The 24,481-nt window shown below is 42.5% G+C and overlaps 1 protein-coding gene across 1 annotated transcript; it reads left to right on the forward strand.

The window, feature by feature from the left end:
• Nucleotides 1–23,691, forward strand: LOC135204770 (large ribosomal subunit protein mL45-like). The gene is made up of 7 exons (XM_064234938.1): nt 1–157; nt 13,997–14,125; nt 14,411–14,485; nt 14,925–15,056; nt 16,878–17,029; nt 21,049–21,247; nt 23,340–23,691. The coding sequence occupies exons 1-7, from the start codon at nt 110–112 to the stop codon at nt 23,613–23,615; spliced, it is 1,011 nt and encodes a 336-aa protein (XP_064091008.1). The 5' UTR covers nt 1–109; the 3' UTR covers nt 23,616–23,691.
• The last annotated feature ends 790 nt before the right edge of the window (nt 23,692–24,481 follow it).

Here is a 24,481-nt window from a genome sequence, read left to right on the forward strand (position 1 = left end):
AAAAACGATCGAATAAACCATTAAAATATGACGATCAATGGCAAGACGAGCCGTTATAGGGCCCAAGTTGACGTGACGTCACCGGCTACTTCGTATGTAAACAATAACTATGGCTGCCAGTCTGGCGAAGTTACGTCCCTTATCTACGTGTTTCACGGTGAGTAATTGGTTAATGGAGGTTATATACGGCGGAATTAGGTAGGTGGATGATTAATCTTGATATAAATGGGGGGATAATTAATTATTTGTTGTGGCAATTGCGTGATTAACGATTGAAAATAGACGACCGGTGGAAAGTGTCATGGCATGATGGAACGTTGGTAGGTAGCTACTACCTTCCTTTAGGTATATTAATTTAAATATAAATATCTTCCATATTTATTCCATATTTAGCCTTCTTTAAGGCATAAGCGACATATTTCCTCCATATTTACTGTCAAATACAGTTCGCTCTGCCCATCTTTGGGCGCGGCTAGGGTACGGCTATCTGTACCCACTAGCTACCTAGGGTAAAAAACCGTAGGGTCCAGAGTGGACCATGTTCGATCAGCTTGGACAATCCCAAAAAAAGTACATTATAATGCGTCCTGACATCGGAGATGGGCATCAGTTGCGACTTCTTGTTGGTGAGAAACGGAGCTAAAGACCTCTACTCTCCTTTCGAAGTAAGTTATTTTCTCCAAAGTTAGAAATTTAAGGCCAAACTTTTAAGTTGTTCCGATACGTAATACAAACCTCGGTCCATTAACAATAGGAAGTAGCTAGCGGCAGCTGGAACGGTCGTAAGCTTCGAACAAGGGAGAACGTAGTTAGGGTTAGATCATCACAGCAGCCACGCAGGCCAGCTACCATCAATGCAAGCCACCCTCCGAAAAAGTACATTATTTAACACGTCCTGACACCCGAGATGGGCATCAGTCGCGACTTGTTGTTGGTGAGAAACGGAGCTAAAGACCTCTACTCTCCTTTCGAAGTAAGTATTTTTCCCAAAGTTAGAAATTAAGGCCAAATTTTAAGATTTAAAACAGATTTAAACAGAGGGTACTGAAAACGGTCTCAAACGTAGTGGAAAACCTCACCAAAACGCGTTTCAACATTTTTACTTACAACTCGAGGTATTTAGAAGATTGACGCCATCTCGATGTTTACGGAGTAGCTTGTGTCAATAAACTAACCATTTCCTGTGATAAATCCGCACACCACTTGTACCCACAGACGCTGGAGCACTTTTATCACAACAATCGAAACACGATTTCTCATCAACAACAAGCCAGGCGTAAACAGCTGTTGGGGTAGAAGATGACGAGAAGCGTGCTCTTGGCTAATTTTTAAATAAGTAGTAAAACATCAATATTTTACTATTTATGATGATTAATTTGAAAATATTCGTTATTGAAAAAGTAACTCGACTCTGACTCAAATTTAAGTAATTATTTTTCTGAATTAGAACGTTCTTTCAAGTTCTGTATTATGACGTCACGACATCTTGACTTTCGTACCTATTGTAAATAATTGCTATACTCAACTGTCATTGCAGAACAGTTTACCAGTTATTCGTGCAGATTGTTATCAGCTATACATGTAATTGTTATAATCGTAATGCGCATATATATCTTTATTATTTACTTTTTGGATATATGAAGATGTTTTACTGCTGGATTATCGCCGTAGTGTGACGCAATCGTTTTCGGTCCATGGGCCTCTGTCTGTTTTCGCACCATAAGAAATTATGGGGCCGATTTGCAATGACCAAAAAGTAAGTATAAAAGAGGAAAGTTAGCATTGAGGGCATATGTTTTGACTGAGAAAAATACAAATTTATTCAATAGCTAGCTTGTAAAAATCTTGGTTATAAAAAACTTGATTGACAACTAAGCAGCATGTCTACTATGGGTTTTCAGAGACAGTGCAAGCACGTTTTTGGGCAATACCTATTCTGTAACGAACACTCGTAACAGAGCGAGATTTTTCTTTAGTGCATTACCCCCAGTGCCGTAATTTATAAGGGTATCGGAATCACTAATCGTAAAGAATAACTACACTTGTCCTTGTACTAATAGACCAAAACTCCATTATCCAGAAATGGATAGGACACACCAGTAAACAGCTCCACCTACCCTCTCCCCCACCTCCACCGCCACCCCTGTCCTTCTTCCTTCCTTCACCTTCCCTTCTCTCTCTCTGAAAGTTGTTGCAGTTTAAACTTATTTTCTATGATTTTTCATCTATCTATCTAATAATAGTAGTTTACATTGGTGGATATATCTAACGATTCTCGGTTGTTACCTGCCCATTGACCGATATATTTACTATCCACCATCCACTCAACTCTATCTCTCTCTCTCTCTCTCTCTCGCTCTCTTCTTCCTCCTCTCTCTCTCTCTCTCTCTCTCTCTCTCTCTCTCTCTGTTTCTTTTATCGTAATTCGAAAAATTAACAAGAAAATATATTTCATACTTGTATAGCATTAATTAAATACTTTCAAGTTTTAATTCAGTCGTAATGATGAATGTAGGTGCATCTACTAGTGCTCGCAAATAGTTAAGCAGGACATAGGTATGTAAAACATTTAAAAATGAGAGAGAGAGAGAGAGGAGAGAGAGAGAGAGGAGAGAAAGAGAGAGAGAGAGAGAGGAGAAAGAGGACGGAATAGGAAGGGACATTAAAATACCTGAAAATGAAAATCCCCTATAATCCAATAATTATAGCCTCAGGGTTTGTCTCGAAAACCATTCAAAGGTCTGTCACACAAGTGTAAAGTTGTTTTGAAAATTTGGCAGACATGTCTCCTCATAGCAATTTTATCATTATTGCATTACTATGACAACTAGAATTCATGGAAACAGTTTATAATAATGGAACGGCGTATGTGTGAAGCCTCCACTAATGTGGCCAACGATGATTTTGCCATTCTTAGCATGCAAACATTAAAGCATGCAAACATTAAAGGTTACATTTATTTCTGGCATACGATTATTTAAGAAATTCAAAATACTAATAAAGACTGAAATCAATGAAAAGTGCTAGCAAAAACAAAAAAGCAAAAAAAAAAAAAAAACGTAGTCGTTCCTCTATGCACTTTTCCGTATTCGTTCCTCTATGGTTTTCGGCAGCCAGATGTACGAAAACGTTAGAAACATTTGATTTTATCTACGTTAGAAATATCTGTAATTTTTCGGGGTAATTTGGTTGCAAAAAAGGGATAATATACATGAATTAAATCAAAATTTTAAATAACAATGTAAATTTAAACTAAATAACGAGTAAAGTAAACAGTTTAGGGAATAAAACTTTGCAGTTTCGTCGTCGTCGTCGTCTGTCGTCGTCTGCTGTTTGTAATTGTGTTTATGGCGCGCGCGCTTAGAAACCAGGAACAGCAACGGGTTTAAAGTGCAATGTGGAGTGAACTGAGACCAAAATGTGTATAATAACAATCAAATAAGCACTGTGGAGTTTCAGTTGTGATGGCAGTAAGGATAAAAACCGCCGATTACAAGGTAAGAATGAATTCAGTTCCAACCATAACCCCGGGAATAACAAGTTTCATACTTTCACTAATATAGGCAACAAAATGTTGTTTTATTGTGCTGATTACAACTGCAATCTTGAGTAAGATCAATAAACGTTACATACATACGCTAACATTGTTCAAATGAGTGCTGGAAGGCTGGGGAAAGATGGTGAGTCCGTTCACTGATGAGAACCGTCCATGAAAAACGTAGCCGCCATATTGGATTTCAAAACTGCCTTGAAAACATATTTTACGAAGAGCTCACATGCTTATTTTAGTTCGTATGGGGCTTTCATATATCACAATATGTTGAAGAAACTTCAGTCTTTTAAATGGTATGCTTAGAGTTGCAATTGTATTCATGTTTCACCAATTAAATATCGAGTGAATAAGACCCGTCTACCGTGATGAGGGTTGGCCTGTACTGATGTTTCCCCCTACTGCTTGTCCGATCGTTGCGCGCCGCGCGACTGGGAGGTAAACAAATCACTTTTGCTTTCCGGCCGTGTGTGGGAAGGACGTGTTCGCCATCGCTCTGCCCCGCTTTGTCGTTTGCTTTGAGTTTGAGTATTTGCCTCTCTTTCTGTATAAATCAGGAGTGACTGTAAGTACTTTTACAATTCTATTGATATTGCAATGAGTGAATTGGAAGAAATGGAGATATCACCGCGCCCTCCAGTCGCCACGCCCGTAGAGTGTGTCCCGGGCTGGAGGGGCGTAGATGTGGAGGTTTCAGGTCATTCTTTGTTGACGTGGACCCCCCACCCCCAGATGGTTTGTACTCGTTGCCGGGGGGCGAGAGTGCTCCCCGCAACGAACCTTACTGTGTCATATGTATGAATTGGTCCGAGGCGCAGTGGGTGCTGTACGAGGGCAGGAAGAGAATTAGGCCGGCCAAGAAGTCATCGGAAAGTCCAGTGATTCCTTTGGTGACGGACACTTCGTCCTCTTTCCTGCCCCCCGGCCAGCCCCCACGTTTCGCGCCTTCCCCTGCGGGGGGGGGTAGCGGAGTCCTTTTCCTCTCAAATCGAAAAATCCGATCGTAACGAGTAGTGGATGAGGGCGCCCGCTACCCAGGACGTACAGCTGTACTCGGGGTCTTCCGTCCGCTCTGGGGGGGTGTTTCTTCCCCAGGGCGCGAGGAAGCCCTCCAACTAACCCGACTATTGCTTCCGCAGGTGTGCCATCAGGCGAAGGACGACTTGGGACAGGTGTGGGAGTCGCTGGGACTGCAGGGAGTGCCCAGCATCCAGGGGTTGCTTCAGCGGTGGTCACTCATGGTGCGGTGACCACCACTACTACCACAATAACGACACCAGCGTATGAGATGCCACCACATCTGGTATATACGCCCCATATAATGTCGGTGACACCACGGTGGGCTATACAAAAACCCATTGCTGCCGTGCCAAGGAGGACGGTGCACCACCACCTGGATTTTTTCCTTTGCCGACCCCGGACTTCCGCTGCCCAAAGAGTACCCCCCTGGACCTGCCGCCAGTTGCCACGGATGACGGTGACTGCCGACAGGACGCCTGGTCTCTCCCGTGGTACCTGCCGTGCCTGCCGTACCTGTTGCCGTTCCAGCTACTCTTTCCCTTTCAGATCGGCCTGCACATTCCCTTTCAGATGTTCCTGCCGTTCCTGCTGTTCCCGGACCTGTTCCTGTTGTTCCTGCTGCTGTGTTTGCTGTCACAGTCTCAGGTCTTTCCGGACAGGTGCAGTCGGGCCCTGTTGCTTCGGCAACTGCCCCGGCTCCCTCCTGGATGGAAGACCTGACGTCTGTTCTGCGGAGCCTGGCGAAGAAGAAGAGGAAGAGGAAGAAGGTGTCGTCGTCTTCTTCATCGTCTTCTTCGTCGTCTGCTGCCTTCCTCTCCTTCCCCTTCGACTTCTAAGGCTAAACAGCCGAAGAAGAAGAAGGCTGCCTCCTCCCCCCCTAAGAAGACTCCTTCGGGATCTTCTAAGGGCCCGGCTCGCTCAGGCGAGCTGGGAGCTCTTCTGCTGGTCCTCCTGTTCCTTGGGTTCGGGAACGGGGCCCGTCGCTTCTTCTGCAAAGAAGAAGTTGACGGGGACCAGAGGGCGCACCAGCCTCGGATGGGGTGCGTCCTCACCTTTGGTGGGCTAGCGGTTCTGCCGCTAAAACCAGGTTCCGTCTCCGGCCGCTTCGCGTTCGCGAGAAGCACCGAGTGGACGCTCTTCCAAAGAGGACCGTTTCCAGCCAAAGTTTTGAGCCCGCGAGCTCGCTCGCCGTCAAGACAGCGGCGCGGAGCAGAAGACTGGCGAGAGTCGTGCACACGACTCTCGCCAGGCCAGTGGACGCTCTCGCAGCGATCAACTGGCTGCTCGGGCTGACGTGACGGTCGCTGACCGGCCACGGGTTGAGGCGAGGAAGGAGTCCCCACTGCCGCGGTACAGCCACGGCTGGTACCAGCGGTTTGACGCGCCGAGAGGACGCTGGCCGGTCTCGACGCGACAGAGAGCCTAGCAGGTCACCCGTCCGCCGCTCCCGATGGGACCGGGCGGAGACGGTGACCAGCGGCAGCTCGCCTGACGCTAGAGATCGGTCTCGACGTTCTCAGCCGAGCCAATCGCCCCAGGCGAGCGGCAAGGCTAGGCCTGCTGCTCGACCGTCACCGCGGGTTGACGATCAGCAGCAGCCCTCCAAGCACGCTGGTCCTGCCAGCGAGCGAGGGGGGAGCGTCAGGTCTGCCTCTCCCAGTAATACCTTCAACCTCCTCGGGCTATACCGGGAGGAGCGAGGCCCGGGTACCAAGGAGCGATCACGAGAGGTGCGCCGCTCGTGACCCAGCTATGACGCCGTACGGCTCAGGCACGGTCTTAGGACCGACCAGAACGTACGCGCAAGTACGTTGGAGGCGACCGTCAGGGGTCTGTCGCTGTTCCTCCTTCTGAAGGAGGAGTATCGAGGGATATGCTCTTGATGGAGGGACTGGACGGTCCTACTCCACAAGACGCTGTAAACTCCTGAGATACAGAGGAACTTCGCAGAGGTCATTAAGCTGATGCGTCTGCATAATGACCTTGCGGAAGGATCGCCGCTACCACCAGCAGAGCCCACGTCCCGGCTCGAATCATTTTGGGGTCCCAAGAGGGAGCCCAAAATGATGATGGGGTTGCCACGATCGAGCTTGCGGACTCGGTCCTGGATCAGGTGGAGAATCTTGTCTCCGGACGGGAGGACTCGCTAAAATCCGGACGGTCCTCTAAGACTGCTTCCTCCTCCTCTACAGCGGCAGAGGCGATTTTACGTGCCATCGGAAGACCCGATACTGCCGAAACAGGTTAACCCGGAGTTAGCGAGGCTGACTCCAGGTGTGTCCCTGCAGCAGCTCCTGTCGGAGAACCTATGGTTCTCGAGCAGGGAGGCACTTGCCCTGGAATCTACCGCTATGGCAGCATTCCGGAGCAGTTTCCTGGTTGGATTTGTGGTCCCTCACAATATCCAAAGTAGCGGCCTGGCTCTGGGAGTTCTGCTCTCTGAAGACGACGCTTCTTTCAGGAGACTGTGCCAGTCTGGAGGAAGAGCAATCTCTTACCTCGCCCATCAGACTGCTAACCTGTGGGCCAACTTGGTTCTTCGACGTAGGGAAGCAGTCCTTACCCGAGTGACCAATGGGCCGGGCGTGAGGCGGCACTCGGGCTACGAAATGGACCTCTTAGGAGTTCCCCAGCTCTCTTTCCTGGAGAGATGGTGGACGCTGCGGTGGTAACGGCGGCGCACTGACGAGAGTGACCGCTTAGTCCACCAGGTCAGGTCTCGAAGGTTTCTTTCTGGGCAACTCGAGTGAACTGCGGCCAAACCAAAGAGCTTGGCTAGCGCTTCCACGGCTGCGAAGACGGTTGCACAAAAAGTCCAAACCCTCCCCGTGTGAAACTCCGTTGTTTCAACTTCTGCTAGAGGAGGCCGCAACCACCGCCTCCTCCCAGCCCTCCTTTCCCCGAGGAGGTGCTGGAAAGAAGTCGAAACGAGGAGGGAAACGCTAGGGACGGCGTTCCCCCTCACCTGCTGCCGGAAGTGGGGGGGTGCTAGCGAGCCATTGGGCGACTTGGCAGCGCTACGGCGCCGAGAACTGGATAGTAGACGTCCTTCGGGAGGGATATCTACTACCCTTCGAGTCTCGGCCCCCCCTCATCTCCAAACCGGTCCATCTACAGACCTATGTCCGGGGATCAGCAAAGGACAAACGCTCTTCGACAGGAGATCAAGACCATGCTGGCGAAACGAGCGGTAGAAATCGTGGAGGACCAGTCACCGGGCTTTTACAGCCGCCTCTTCCTAGTGGAGAAGGCATCGGGGGGCTGGCGTCCGGTGATAGACCTCTCTCCCCTGAACCGCTTCGTTCGCACGACGCGGTTCACGATGGAGTCGGCACGCTCAGTGCTCGACTCAATCAGGGGGAACGATTTCATGCTTTCAGTGGACCTGAAGGACGCGTATTTTCAAATACACTCCATCAGTCCTCCAGAAAGTACCTCCGCTTCATCTTCGACGGGACGGTGTACCAATTCAGGGCACTTTGTTTCGGTCTCTCAACCGCCCCACAGGTGTTCACGCGAGTGTTCACTCTGGTGTCGGCTTGGGCCCATTCGAACGGGATACGTCTTCTGAGGTATCTCGACGATTGGCTAGTCCTGGCGAGCTCCCGCTCGCAGTTGCTACAGGACAGAGATCGACTCCATCAAGTTTTGGTCGGCGGGGAAAACACAAACTTTATTCTGGGGATCGTGATAAACTACGAGAAGTCCGACCTCGAACCCAAGCAGAAGATGAAGTACCTGGGTATGCTGATAGACACGTAGCAGGGCAAGTCTTTCCCGCAGACTTGCGTATCAGCAAATTCAGGGAGGCAGCCGGCCGGTTCCTGTCTCGGCAGGAACAGGCAGCACAGCAATGGCAAGTCGTGATCGGCCATCTGTCGTCACTCGAGAAGTTAGTCCCTCACGGGCGTCTTCACCCTGCGGTCTCTCCAGTGGAGACTAAGGGAGAGTTGGTCTCAGGCCAAGGATCCTCCTTACTTTCCCGTGGCTATCACGGACAAGGTGAGGCAGGACCTAGCCTGGTGGCTCGACGACAAGAACTTAAGAGGAGTGCCCATACGCACTCCCCCCCCCGGAGATGCTTCTGTTCTCAGACGCATCGACCGAGGATGGGCGCACACCTGGAGGAGTTGCTGACTGCAGGTGGTGTGGGACCGTCACGAGAAGCACCTTCACATCAATGTCCTGGAACTCAAGGCGGCGTTCAACGCTCTCCAAGAGTTTCAGGACCGCTTGGTGGGACACTCAGTGGTGTTGATGTGCGACAACACCACAGTAGTGGCATATGTCAACAAGCAGGGGGGCTAGTGTCTCTTCCGCTCCATCAGTTGACGGTGCAGGTGCACGAGTGGGCCACGGCTCACTCGATAGAGCTGTCAGCACGCTACATTCCAGGCAAGAGGAATTTAGTAGCAGACAAGCTCAGCCGTCGGGATCAGGTGATAGGGACCGAATGGTCTCTACACCAAGACGTGGCGGAAAGGCTCTTCACCTGTGGGGGCGACCGGTCGTAGACCTGTTCGCCACCCGCACAACAGAAAACTTCAGGTTTTCTTTTCAGCTGTGCCGGGACCCCCCCATGGGCAGCTGCAGAGGACGCTCTCCAACACCCCTGGGACAACCTCTTCGCGTACGCCTTTCCTCCCTTCTGTCTGATTCGGAAAGTGATCAGTCGAGCGCTGGTCACTCCCAATCTCAGAATGATCCTGGTGGCTCCCAAACGGCACAAGCCGTTTGGTATCCGGACCTGCTGGCTCTTCTTGCGGACGCACCGAGAGAGCTACCCACTTGGGCACAACCTTCCTAGCCCAGCCACACGTAGAACGGTACCACCAAGCAGTCCAGTCCCCTTCACTTCACGCTGGCTGTTATCCACCATCTCTTGCGAACGAGAGGCTTTTCTCGTAGCGCAGCAACAGAGATGGCGACACGTCCGACAGCCTCTGCAGCTGTTGTACCAGGGGAAGTGGGCCGTCTTCTGTGGTTGGTGTCGTAGACAGGGTCTGTCTCCTCTCAGAGCCACTCTTCAGCAGGTAGCGGATTTCCTCGTGTTTCTTCGCCGAGAGAAGCTTCCTCTCAGTACCCACAGTTAAGGGATATAGAGCCGCCCTGGCTCTCGTCCTAAAACTGAGGGACTGGACATCTCGAATTCGTTCGAGATATCCTTGCTAATGAGGAGCTCGAAAGGTCTTGCCCACCCAGGGAACTCAGGCCCCTGCGTGGGATGTGACTCTCGTACTTAGGAGTTTGACTCGAAGACCCTTCGAGCCACTCCGAGAGTCGTCAGACAGGGATCTGACCCTCAAGACCCTCTTCTTGCTGGACCCTGGCATCGGCGAAGAGAGTAGGGAACTACATGGCCTTTCTTATGATGTTAAACATACCAGAGGCTGGGGATCTGTGACGCTCGATTTCGTCCCGAACTTCGTAGCTAAGACTCAGAATCCATCGATCCCTGACGACAGGTTCGAGTCTTTCACGATCCCCTCCCTCTGGACTTCACCGATAATGATGCGGATGAGATGCTGCTTTGTCCTGTGAGGGCGTCTACGGCGCTATCTGAAGAGAACTTGACATCTCAGGCTGAGTGTCGACGCCTCTTCGTTAGCACTGGGGTTACCAAGAAAGAAGTCTCCAAGAACACGCTTTCTTTCTGGCTGCGTGAGGTGATCAGGAGAGCGTACGAAGCTGATGGTAGCGACGACATCCGTACGCTCCGTCCGAGAGCCCACGAAGTCAGAGGTATCGGACCCTCCTTAGCGTTCCGTAAGAACTTCTCCGTGGCGCAGGTCCTGAAGGCAGGTGTCTGGGCAAAAAACCAACCAGACCACCTTCACGTCCTTCTACCTTCGGGATATTGCCCACAAGTCCTTGGATACTTTTTCCTTGGGACCTGTGGTGGCTGCTCACACGTTGTGTAAGCTTACCCAGCACCCGAGCAGGCAGGAACAGGCATCGATTCCTGGTATGACTGGGAGAATGAATGCGTGAATGAGAGAGTGACTGGCTTCTCTTCACATCTTTTTTCTACCTCTACCTGTGGGCAGAGGATACGGTCGTTACCTTGCTGGAAGGGAGTCAGATGCAGGTAAGCTATTCAACAGAGCCCCATCCTACCTCTTTAACTAGAGATAGGAGTAAATATCCACCACTTTCTCCAACAAGGGGGAGAAAGTGGATGCCGACATGAGACAAACCCATTACTTTACATTTGCTCATGTATAGGAAAAAGTTCTTACAATGCTGGTACAAAGAGATACGCTTGCCTCTCTCTTAGTACTCGGCCCAGAGGTCTGACCATTGATCCTGCGGTGCACACCCCGATCAATCGGACAGAGGCTTGGATCCCTCCCTCGCTCTTACGACCAGGGAGGCATTCCAGGGATGGACGAACACCAGTCTGTTCATCAAAAAGACTCAGATTCCTCCCACCAAGAAGTGAGTCTTCCTATTGTTAAAGGACCGAGGGTTTGTATTACGTATCGGAACAAATGACAATTTGTCGAAAATTGCATTTTTCCTAACTATACAAACCTGAGGTCCTTTACATATAGTCCCTCCTCATGCCACCCCTCACTCTGCGTATTTTGCATGGGCCAAAAGCAAAAGTGATTTGTTTACCTCCCAGTCGCGCGGCGCGCGACGATCGGACAAGCAGTTAACTACCGTTCTCCCCCCTGTTCGAAGCTTACGACCGTCCAGCTGCCGCTAGCTACTTCCTATTGTTAAAGGACCTCAGGTTTGTATAGTTAGGAAAAATGCAATTTTCGACAAATTGTCATATTTAAACAGAGGGTACTGAAAAGGGTGGCTACGGCAGTCCAAATCTCACCAAAACACTTTCGAAATTTTTACTTGCGCTTCAATATTTTAGAAGATTGACGCCATCTCGATGTTTACGGAGTCGCTTGTGTCAACAAACTTCCCATTTCCTGTGATAAATCCGCACGCCACTTGTACCCACAGACGCTGGGGCACTTTCATCACAACAATCGGAACACTGTCCCTTACCAGGACGTTTTTAAGTAAACTACTGTTTTGGTAGAAGACGAGGACGAAGCATGCACTTAGATAATTTTTAAAATAAATAGTAAAGCATCAATATTTTACATATTTATGATGATTAATTTGAAAATATTCGTTATTGAAAAAGTAACTCAACTGACTCAAATTTAAGTAATTATTTTTTGGAATTAGAACGTTCGTTTGAGTCCTGTATTATGACGTCACGACATCTTGACTTTCGTACCTATTGTAAATAATTGCTTTACTCAACTTTCTTGCAGAACAGTTTACCAGTTATTCATGCAGATTATCAGCTATTCATGTAATTTTTATAATCGTAATGTGCATATATATCTTTATTATTTACTTTTTGGATATATGAAGATGTTTTACTGCCTGATTATCGCTGTAGTGTGACGCAATTGTTTTCGGTCCCTGGGCCTCTGTTTTCGCACCATAAGAAATTATGGAGCCGAATTTGCAATGACCAGAAAGTCATTAAAAGAGGAAAGTTGGGATTGAGGGGCATATGTTTTGATTGAGAAAAATACAAATTTATACAATAGCTAGCTTGTAAAAAATACTTGATTACAAAAAACTTGATTGACAACTAAGCAGCATACCCACTATGGGTTTCAGAGACAGTGCAAGCACGTTTTTGGGCAATACCTATTTGTGTAACAAACACTTATCAGAACGAGATTTTGCTATAGTGCATTACACCCAGTGCTGTAATTTATTAAGGTATCGTAAATCACTAATCGTAAAGAATAATGACACTTGTCCTTGTACCAAGAGACAAAAACTCCATTATGCAGAAATGGATACGAACATGAGTAAAAAGCTCCACCTACCCTCTCCCCCCCTCCACTGCCACCCCTCTCCTTCCTTCTTTCGCCTTCCTTTCTCTCTCTCTCTCTCTCTCTCTGTTGCCATTCGGTATGTGTTGACCCTCCAAACTGGGTATAAGACTACACACAAAACGTTGAAATTGGTGAAATTAGCCTATGTATTGGAAGTATATATACATAAATATTAAAGCAATTTTAAACCATTGTTGCATTACTATGACAACTAGAATTCATGGAAACAGTTTATAATAATGAATCGGCATATGTGTGAAGCTCCACTAATGTGGCAACGATGATTTTGCCATTTCTTAGCATGCAAACATTAAAGGTTACATTTATTTCTGGAATACAGTTATTAAAAAAAGAAAATCAAAATACTAATATAGACTGAAATCAATGAAAAAGTGCTAGCAAAAAAAAAAAGCAAAAAAAAAAAAAGTATATAATTCACTTAACCGTAGTCGTTCCTCTATGGTTTTCGGCAGCCAGATGTACAACAAGATTAGAAACATTGGATTGTATCTACTTTAGAAATATCTGTAATTTTTCGGGGTAATTTGGTTGCAAAAAAAGAATAATATACATGAATTAAATTAACATTTTTAAATAAAAAAAGTAAAGTTGAACTAAATAACGAGTAAAGTAAACAATTTAGGGAATAAAACTTTGCAGTGTCGTCGTCTGCTGTTTGTAACTGTGTTTGTGGCGCGCGCGCTTAGGAACCAGGAACAGTAACTTGTTTAAAGTGCAATGTGGAGTGAACTGAGACCAAAATGTGTATAATAACAATCAAATAAGCACTGTGGAGTTTCAGTTGTGATGGCAGTAAGGATAAAAACCACCGATTACAAGGTAAAAATGAATTCAGTTCAAACCATGACCCCGGGAATAAAAAGTTTCATACTTTCACTAATATAGGCAACAAAATGTTGTTTTATTGTGCTGATTACAACTGCAATATTGAGTAAGATCAATAAACGTTACATATATACGCTAACATTGTTCAAACGAGTGCTGGGAAGGCTGGGAAAGATGAAGTCCATCCGTGATCAGACCCTTCCATCCACACGGTAGCCGCCATATTGGATTTCAAAACTGCCTTGAAAACACATTTTACGAAGAGCGTCACATGCTTATTTTAGTTCGTATGGGGCTTTCATATACTACTTATAATAATTTCACTTTGTCCTTGTGTAAGTGTATACTTAACAAAATCTTCAGTGTTACTTTGATTTTAATTCTTTACACATGTTAGAAATTGCTAACTTGGTTAGGCCGAGGTATGATAGCAGTAGATTTCTTAAAGCGGCAGTCCAATTTTCATGTTTCGTCACGTCTTTAAAGACTTGTAAGGTCTTTCAATAGATATTCCCACATGAGAGTTTGCTTTAATAATGAGAATGATGTCAAGTTGTAAAGCTCTTTGGTAGACTAAATTCTACAAAAACTACAGGCATAACGAAACTTTGATTTTATTTCAAGGTATGGGGGCCAAAGTACATACGTATTCACTTTTTGATAAGGCCGAGAGGCAACTATATTTTGTTAACGCATGTCACTTTCATTTCAGGGGCACGGCGCATTTCTGGGCAGCATCCGCAACTACTCTTACACCACCAACCCCAAGCCCATCCCACCAATTAGGAACTTTAAACAGAAGCATTACAATCAGAAATTTAGGAAGGACAGAGCGTTGAAGGTAAGGTCCTGGAGAGAGTAGTAGCTTGTTTAAGTAATTCTTGGGCAAAAGGTATTTGGATGGACAACTTTGTACCCTTGTCAGCATTTGAAACTGTACACACGTCTGCAAGCAATGTCATTGTTGCTCTGCTTAACAGCGAGTCTTTCTATAATTAAGGAAGATGAACTAGTTTTGTTTGGTATTGTTCTTGTAAGTGAACTTAATGACAAGAGTTGAATTGTAAAAGGAAATGTATTTTTTCAAGTTAACGACATGGAAGTTTAATTGCCATCTTCTCTACAGGTCATCAAAGTCGAGTTACCAGACCTCAATGAAAAGGATGTTAATGATATGACACCTGACGAAGTGAGAGCTAAGGTATGTATTTGGATTAAGGCCTCAATGTAACCCATTGCTACAGACAGACAGAGTTCTGTGGAAAACCTGGTAAAGAACATTTGCCTGAATTTTATTCAGGAACACACAAGTTTCATTAATATTGACGTTTTGATGAAATTATTAGTTATAAAGGTACACGATTGTTAGTATGAAGTGGATTAGTTTCTTCTTGAATGATTGAAGTTTTATACATTTTGTGACTGGTTCAACAAGGTTGATGAAAAGCTGGGTATGATTTTTATAAGTGGTCATTAGAGAATGAATGCACATCTTTTTGTTATATAAGGATATAAGAGTTGTTATAACTTTGTCCATTGAAGACCCCCCAAAAATTACCGAGGTAAATCTACCCTTTATACCAACAGTTTATAGAGGAAAAATTATAGCCACAAAACTTCATTCATTTACTCATTTCCAGATGCGAGAGAAGGGAATTCAGCCCATCAGACCCTGGATGGAGAAGCCAGTTTTCATAGCTTCGACTTCAGCGACATTTGAACCTTATATCCCGCCCGAAGGAGACGGGAAAGTGTCTATGATATCGAAGGAGGTTAGTAGAATCCTTTAAGGTAGTCGTACGAAGGTAATTATGCTTTTGTTGCTTCACTAATACAAACCTTCGTTCTTCACAAAGGCGTTTGCTTGCGAACGTGAGCTAGAATGGGCATCTGAACTTCTTGATGTATTGTGTTTCTAGGAGGAGTTAGGTATTTTTATTAGTTCCTGTTCTACAAAGTTTCAGAGTCTATAGTTTCTTCTTAAGTTTGTCTCTTGCCACAGCCATTTCGGTTATGCTTGCCTTGTCACCATACTCTGTATGCTCCATAGGAGGTTAGTGCTGTCATTGTACCTTGCAAAGTAGACTGTAAGTACTTCTAAAGGTTCTTTGCAGTGTTCCTTCTGCCCCTAGCTGCAACCTTATTCATTACTTTTTACTGTACATCTGTTCATATCTTTCTCATAACTTACGTTCAACCCTTTCCTAATTAATTGTTTCATAGTCATAGTGTAACTGTGAGGTTTTCCTCTTGTTACACCTTTTGAACTTTCTTTACTCTCCTTAATTTTTTTTTCAGCATCGAACGACCACTTAAGTCCAAGTGCTTAGCCTTTGGCCTAAAGTTTATTCCAATTCCATTCCAGAGTTAAAACTTCATACAGTCATTTTTATACTGTGCTCGTATTCGACTTGTCAGGTGGTGTAATTGATGCACTGAAGACTGCAACCTTCATCACGAACCTGTCTCATCTTGAGAAAAATATCCTATATATCTACTTCTTCCTCAACCACAAAATGGTGTCCTCTTGTGTTGCATCCAAAAGAAGTGTTCTGCAGAAGGTGACTGAAGTATTGCTTTAGCAATACTCTCAAGAGTGCTTGTCTGACATTACCCAGATCTTATTTCTAATGATATTGTATATCAGCCTTTGAGTCTTTATTTTTAATTTTTTTTATAAATAGCGTACTACTTTACTTATTTTGTTGAACTGTCTTTTAAATATTGTACTAGAAGTTTAAACTAACTCGTCAATTAATTTTAGAGTGGTATGTTTTCAGTCTAGTGTGTTTGTCTTTTCATTCAGAACTACACTTGAGTTGAGAGGGAAATTTTATAGTCCTCATTGATACTTTCAATATTATATTAAGAGGTGGTATGATTGCTTTCCCCAGGAGAAGTTTGGTGTGTGTAAATGTCCATGTTTTCATCAAGTAGTTAAGCCAAACTCTTTTTACTTGAAATTCATGACCATTTGAGGTTAGGCATCAGTGCTTTAGTTCAGAAATTACAGTCTAATCTTTATCTACGTTAGTGTTTTCAAATTATTCTTATAAACTAAAAATGTTTCAGACTCTAGCAGTTTCTTTAGAGATCATCATCCCAATTATTATTATTACTCAGATGAACTCGGTTTATAGGTAACAATCCCACAGGGTCCATCGACTTGAAATTCAAGCTTCCAAAGAATATTGTCCTCATTAGGAGTTGTCATTCAGTGTTGGGTTAAAATGAAGATTTGTATAACGTAAAACCTTCTTCTTGTTGACGTAGTGTTACACTTTCTATGTATTGAAAGATTGGGTAACTTGCAAGCAATTTCTTTATAGTATTCACCTCAAGAGGTGTCATTCAGAGTTGGTCAAAATGAAGATTGCATAACATAAAACTTATTCCACTTATGTAGAATTGCATTCTATATTGAAAGAGATAATTTACCAAGCAATTACAATTACCTTAAAAAAGATTATGCTGTATCTCAAGACGTGTCATTCAGTGTTGGCTGAAAATGAAGATTCATATAATGTCAAACATATTCCTTGTTGATGTAGAAATATGTATTGATAGATCTGACAACTTTTATTACTTTACAGGGCGCTAAGCAACGGTTCCAGTTCCTGGAGAAGAAAGGCAAATCCATGATGGCCGTTCGGAAGATCAGGCAGTTCGACGACGATTTTGACACCAAGGTATTTGTCAATGAGGCGATGCAGATATACATCGACACACACAAGGCTCTAGTCGAGTAAGTAATAAGACTATATAGCCACTATATAAATATGTTGAATCTAAAGGATTGTTAGCTTGATAATCAGTATGCATACAGGAAACAGCTAGGTACCTGCGATGCTCTTTTAGACTTGACATGCCATTTGCAGGGGAACCTTGATAAGGATTTGAGGCAAGAGTAATTCAGATAGATTTTAGTGCTGCTTTCGATTTGGTAAATCACAAGGCACTTTTTTTATAAACTTTAGAATCTTGGAGTGGGTGGATATGTTTCAGGATTACTTCAAGATTTCCTTACTGGCAGGCAGCAGCTTGTTGCTATGGATGAGATCTTTAGTGAACCAAGACCTATTGTGTACGGAGTTCCACAGGGCAGTTTTTTTGGTCCACTGTTATTTTTCATTTATACAAGTGACATGGTTGTTGGCCTGGAAAACAAGATTGTTCAGTATAGTACTGATGATGCAACACTTGTGGGTGTAGTAAAGTCTCCACTCTTTACAAACGAAGCTGCCCTCGGCCTCAATTTGGATATGGACTGGATCAGGGAATGGTGTAGTCTAGTATGAGGCCGAGTTCCAGTAAAATGAAACCGCTAATGATTACAGACTCGTACAGATTTCCCCACCCCACCCTCCGCTTCAGGTGGATGGAACTTTGCTGAATGAATCTGAAGCTTTAACTATTCTAGGTGTAACCTTAGACTCGCATATAACTTTTGAGAAACCTCTAATGAAAGTTAAAGAAAATGCAGCATGAAAGTTTGGTATAGTTCATAACTTTTGAGAAACTTCTGATGAAAGTTTCAGAAAATGCAGCACAAAAGTTAGGTATTGTTCATAAGGCCTCATTTATTTTTAACAGTGATAAAATCAATGCAACCTTTTTTAGGTCATTTGTACTGCCTTTACTGACTGAAGTTCAAGCGAAGATACAGTAAATTTGTATTTCCATTTACCTTGTCGTACTTCCTAAAGAACAACATATTCTTTGGAAGCTTGAATTTCAAGTCAGTGGCCCCTTTGGTTCGCTTGTCCCATGTGAATGTTTCATTTCCTAAATAATAATAATTTGAGAATGCAGGCTTTTGGTTCATATTATTTTGGATTTGTTCCAAATCCAGGCTTGTAACTCTGGCATTTTTGACGGCTGTAGCAAAAGTCACTTGGTTGTTAGTTGTTAGGTGTTTGTATGAAAAGATATACATTTTCTTACACACACAAGGCTGTGGTTGAGTAAGTAATGGTTCTAATTTTCATAGCTTTGAGAACGGAGGTCGTGTGGTTCATTCGATTTTGGATTTGTGCCAAACGCTGGCTTGTAACTGGCATTTTTTAAGACTATAAACAAAAAGTAATTGTTGGTTATCAGATGTTGGTACAAAAAGGTAGACTGAATTCAGTTTCCTAATCTCTTCAGAGTTTTCAAAAGGCAATCGTGGATCTACAGAGGTGCAGACATTACTTTAAGAATGATTGCAACACCTGTCTGGACTTTGTTAGGTGTCGAAGGTCAAATTCAGATTCAATTTTTTTGATGCCATAATCAGCCTTAACTTTGTTCCCTTTGGCTTAAGATTCCATGACTTTGGATCAACTATATTGCACATTTACCTGGTTTTATAACCCTTCAGAAGCCAGTCTATCCTTAATCATATATTTCTTGGTACTGTGTAGTTTGTCTGAGCAAAAAACTCTCCCTGCAGGGAGGTAGTGCCATCAGTATTCCTAATGCAGGTCGCTGTAGAAATTACTTAATGTAAGTTCTCTGCAGTGGCCTTACAATCCCGTAACTGCAACCTTTCCTTATTTTGGTTGTACTTTCCTCAATCCTCTCCTAACAATAATTGTTTCAACATTATTCAGTGCTAAATTACCTTATAGGTCCCATTGCTTGGCTTGAATTTTGTGTCCCAGTTCCAATGTACATTTCATTGTGTTCTCTTGTGTTTTTTGTTCATGGCTCATGAGGAATTTTAGTTGATATTGAGACATAATGTCTCTGACATAAATGTCAAGGTTTGAGAGATTGTATTACTCAGTTTTGTGGACTTTGGCTCTTATGGAGGTGTATCAGGACTTTTTTAAAAAAAACAAATCATTGGTTTTATCCTTCTTTGGAAATTCAGGTCTTAAATATCTGAAACCTTTCGGATGATAAACTTTGGGATTCACCTCCACAACTTTTAATTGGTTCCCGGTTCCAGTTTCTCTTTATATTTTTCAGATGTCAGCATTTTTTACAGATGTATTTTTGTTGTCTTAAAAAGACCTACCTGTTGGGTCATTCCTGTTAATCTAATGTATTGGTCTGTCTTGTACTTTATAGTGAAAGTGATATGCTGCATAGAATCTGAGTATATTTCTAAATATCCCTTCGAAGGATTATGCTTCATTGTTCTCGACTGTTAAAATTCAACTAAAGATGGCTACCAGAAATATTTTAGTCATGTTAGGTTTAGCAAATACTTCTGTGTGTTTTGATGACTATCCTGAGCTTTTGTCATTAGCAAGAATAATATTTCTGAGGCCTTTTCGATCCAGATGCTTTGGTGTGAGCCACATTTTTGGATTCGGGTAAACCTCTGAATATTTTCCCAACTATCACTTGGCAGTTTTACTTAAAATTTCAGCCATGTACAGTCGAAGTCCTCATTTGCAATACATTACCTTGTCTTGCTCCTGTGCTTGTGGGGTTCTCCCAGACTCTCTACAGGTAGCAGGACATTTCAACTTGATCAAGTAAAGGGCATTAGGTCTGTGTACCTTTTCGGGTTATTTATCCTAAGCCAAGGTGTTTTATGTAAAGAGGATCCTGCAGACACCTTAACTAGAATAAGGAGTTCTCTACCAGCTTGCATTTGCTTTTGTCCTCTGATGCTTTCATTTCTTTAAAAGACTGTCCTTCCTTTGAAGATGGAAGATGAGGCTTCCCAAGATTCAGTTATATGGTCGCTTGTCAGACTGGTAGATGACGACTGTAACCTTTCTTGCATAAATATCAAGCAAGCAAGGTGTCTTATTTTTGTCTCCTGGTGGGTGAAAGCTTAACAACAAATACTTTCACAGTATTTTCTCGTACCAGGCTTTGTCCACAGGCTGGTACAATGCTTGGATTTATACATTGTGTAATACAATGTCTGTCATAATAGCTTAGTTTTCTTGGACGAATTGGGAACCTTGTTTCATTGTATTTTAAGCTTTAGAAGCAACAGGTAATGCATATTATACCAGGGTGTTTTGAGGACTGTGTACTATTACAGTTGAGGAGTTTACTTTCATTAAGTAACAATATGTTTGTATTCTATGCAACTTCATAGATATGTGTAGATATGTGATTAATATTTGTGGTATATTCTGTGCCAATTAAATACTATTGATATACAGATTAGGAATGTAACTACTATTTTTTACTCTAATAGGGATTTTGAACCAGTCTTATATAATTTTGTATAAAAGTAATTTTATAGAGTTGTAAAGAATGAATGAACAGGTTTTGCTTCAAAATTGAACTCAAGAGAACTTGGTTACTACTACAGAACTACTAAGAATTTTTTTCATCTATATTGTTTGCCACTCAATGCCAGTACTATACGTATAGTGTAAAGTATTTTTCAATTTAGAACTAATACTGCAAAACTACTACGTTATTTTAGAACCATTTTGTTTTTCAATTCAGTGTGGTTCAGTTATTTTTCTTTTTAGAGCAAATACTGCAAAACTGCTTTATTGTATTTTTTTCAAATCTATGCAGTTCATTTATATTTCAATGTAGAATTTTACTGCATAACTATTATTATTTTAGTACCATTTTCTTTTCAATTCAGTGTAGTTCAAATTTAGAATGAATACTGGAAAATTACAATTGGAAAACTATAATATTAATTTAGTACCATTGTGTTTTCAATTGTGGTTGTTATTCTTCAATTTAGAATGAGTACTGCAAAAGTTCTACTAGATTTTAGTACCATTTTCAATCCAGTGCCATATAAATATTATAAATTCCATATTGCCAATACTTTTATTATTCCGACAGCTTTGACGAAGACAAGCTCCACGAATTGGTGACTGAACGAGCATACCCTCTGGTGATCAACGAGAGGAAGAATCGTACCCTGAGGTGGCAGTTCATTCGTTCGATAGAGCCCCCAACAGTGGTCCACGCACGCACGACAGACATCATAACGAAGGAGAACATCTTCGCTCAAGTCACCGTCCGATTCCATACGAAACAGGTGTGTTTGGGAAAGTCGTGAATTATTACAGTAAGGTTAAATCTACACTTAAGTCGATTATAAGTAGGAGTGCATTCAGAAGTCCAAGTCAGCATATGTGGATGGATACCCAAGCGAGCTACAGGAACGTTACTGTATATCTGGACCTGCATGCTTTAACAAGACCTCAGCAGGAAGAATTGGCCTTGAAAGACTTCGAAGAACAGCAGCACCTGTAGATGCACTGAACAAGTTGGTAGCATTGAGCAGAGGTGTGATAATGTAAGAGAATAGTTGGAGCAGTACAACAGCAGCTAATGGAAGTGACAACCATAAAATAAACCTTTCCAAGTTTTTTGTGGACTTCTGTCATCAACATTGTGTTCCTAGCAGGAGTGATTTGGAATGAGGGAGCGCACAACAATGATCATAAGAAGAAATAAAAGGATATATCTAAGACTAAGAAGAAACCAAGATATCTAACTGAAACGAAAAGTTATATCCGAGAAGAAACAAATACAAATAAAGCACAACAGGTAACCTCAGAATTTATAGCCAAATTACTTTCCAGAGCAGTTCCTTTGGTGCAAGGAAAAGAATTGAGTTATTTAAGTTCTTTACTTTATAGAAAGAGCATAACTTACTATACATAAATAAAAGGCATTTTTGAAGTAACTTATTTATCTACAAAATGCCTAAAATTTAAATGGAATATACATTAAATTTTTCTTTTGTGTTTACACCAGTCTATAATTTGGACCTCCTAGTACACAACCTTGGTAGATTTGTTGTCTGCTCCTTCTAATTAGAAGCACCTTCTGTTTTTGGTAAACACTTCCTGACAAAGTGCTGCTTGACTGACTGCTCCTTGAAGTTCTGCTCAATATACAGTCTTGTAAGGTTTGCCAGCCAGTCCTTTTAGCCAAGATGTTCTCTGGCACAGCACCTTCTGTTCTTAATAAACACCTTCCCGGCAACAAGCACACTGTCTGTTCCTGGTAGAAACTTCCTAACATCTTAGTAAACACTTCTGGCAAAGCGAAGCACCTTCTGTTCTTGATAAACACTTCCTGACAAAGAGCCGTTTGCCTGGCTACTGAACTTTAGTTCATGAGTACTAGAGTAGTGCCTTCAAGCCGGAATCTCTTGTCCAAATGTTTCACCCTCCATGTCAATAACTGCAGAAATAAACTTCAATTAGTAGCCTATGATGTATGGAGTCACTGGTGGCATAGTTTAAGATTCACTGGTGAATCAACACTCCTGCCAGGGTTAAAAAAAAAACCATTGTTAGCACATGAACACTATACATATTCACTATATAGTATTAATCACATGAATTAATAATATATAAGAATTTGTTACAGATAGGTAAAGTTTGAGCATACATATATCAAAATGATTTTCTTAGGAATAAACATTTTGCATTACAAATTATTGTTGTAAAGTGAATAATTAAATACTCTCAAGTTACATAAATATTCGCATGAATTATGATATTCTAGGAGACTATTTGTTACAGCAGTTGTATCAAAATTAATATACTTTTCTAACAAAACCTTATTTATTTTCATAATTATACTTCTTGTAAAGTGAAATTTTAACCTGTTGGAAGGGTTTTGTGAATAATAACTAAAATCAACACAGTTTTGATTTCAGAGGTGACAAGGGAAAGTCAAAACCAGATCTTTTAGTCTTAACTCAGAAAGATTATGTACATGAAAATTTGTATTCAAGTAATTCTGACTTTAAATTTTAATTAATCCTATTTAGTGACTTGAAGCACCTTTGATGTAAGAAAGATTTAAATGATTTAAAACTGTCAATACTAAGGTTTATGTTGATTAAAACTATCTTGATTTTAAACGGCATAAATTCAAGAATTTATTTCACTCACTCACTCCACTGGCTATGGGCATCCATGGCTCTTTGCCGCCGCTATGAGAAGCTTCCAAAGACCACAGTCCTGTGCAACATCCCACCAATCCCCTGGACTATCATTTATTTAAAATGTAAATAACTTGGCCCTCAATCTCTATGACAAAATGTTCATGCTCCTCAGCAGTCACACTACAAAACATTCGAAGATTAAACCTTGTGATACTCCTTGCAGACTCTGGCAGTTTACGACCGCTTCGGCCGACTCATCCAGGGCTCAGAAGTTGTCGCCAGAGACGTCCTGGAATACGTGGTGTTCGAAAAGCACGTGGCCAACACCTACGGAACCTGGAGAATCCACGACAAGATCGTTCCGGATTGGATGCCCCCTAGACAGCCCATTCGCAGGACGTATAGGATGGATGATGTTGAGGTGGAACCTGTTGAAGAGGAAGAAGCTGTTGTTACAAAGGAAGATGCAAAAGAAACTGCGGGTGCAGCTTCTAGTTAATTTTAAAATATAGTTAGAAATAGTGATGAGGAATTGTTCGTTTTGTAAATAAAGTTTTAAAAAGTTTAAAGGAAAATGGGTTATGCTTTTCACAAGTCATGGATTATTTTGTTCTTTGATATTGCATATATGCAAATTATGTCTCAACAATACGGAATTCCTGCTTTACTTAAACAGGAAAATGGTTTATACTTTTCCACAAAGTTGTGGATTATTATTCTTAAATTGTAAAATGGATATACAGTGGTCCCCCGTATTCGCGAGGGATGCGTACCAGACGCCCCCTGTGAATAGTTAGAACCCGCGAATGTTTTGGAACCCCTATAAAAAATGCTAAAAACAGCCTATTTTTTTAGTTAAAACTCTAGAAAAACCCACTAAAAATGTTCATACTTGGTTTTTTTAATAAAACATCACAAAAAGTGCATTTTTTGATGAAATTCATCAAAAAAACCAGGAATTGTGGATATTATCAGAAAAATTCTACGATTTTTCCACGAATAATGCAGGGAAACGTTCCCGAGAGAAATCCGCGAATGTGAGTGTCCGCGAATCTGGAGAACGCGAAGAGGGGGGGTCCACTTAATGTGGTAGCAAACAGCCAAGTTAAACCAAATAGTCTTTGTCTTTGCTTATTTTTTTTCAGAACAAAAATTGTCTCTAAAGGATGTTATATAAAAAAAATATGGGCTTTAGACATTTTCTGAAAAGGATACAAAAAAAATTAATACTTTATACATAAATAGGCTGAAAATGTTACTTACAATGCCTGCTAAAAACCAAAAAAAAGTATTGGCAAAAAATGAAAGAACCCATCTTGTCCATAGGTTACATAAACACCATTTTTGGCTTTTTAAATTTAAAAA

This window comes from Macrobrachium nipponense, chromosome 47 (assembly GCF_015104395.2).
Source record: "Macrobrachium nipponense isolate FS-2020 chromosome 47, ASM1510439v2, whole genome shotgun sequence".
Lineage (NCBI taxonomy): Eukaryota > Metazoa > Arthropoda > Malacostraca > Decapoda > Palaemonidae > Macrobrachium > Macrobrachium nipponense.

Excerpts from the sequence above, each read along its gene's own strand:
- LOC135204770 (XM_064234938.1), top strand. The coding sequence starts at position 110 with ATGGCTGCCAGTCTGGCGAAGTTACGTCCCTTATCTACGTGTTTCACG. Across the intron at positions 158-13,996 it reads CCTTATCTACGTGTTTCACG|GGGCACGGCGCATTTCTGGG; the intron begins GTGAGTAATTGG and ends CTTTCATTTCAG. Across the intron at positions 21,248-23,339 it reads TCCGATTCCATACGAAACAG|ACTCTGGCAGTTTACGACCG; the intron begins GTGTGTTTGGGA and ends TACTCCTTGCAG.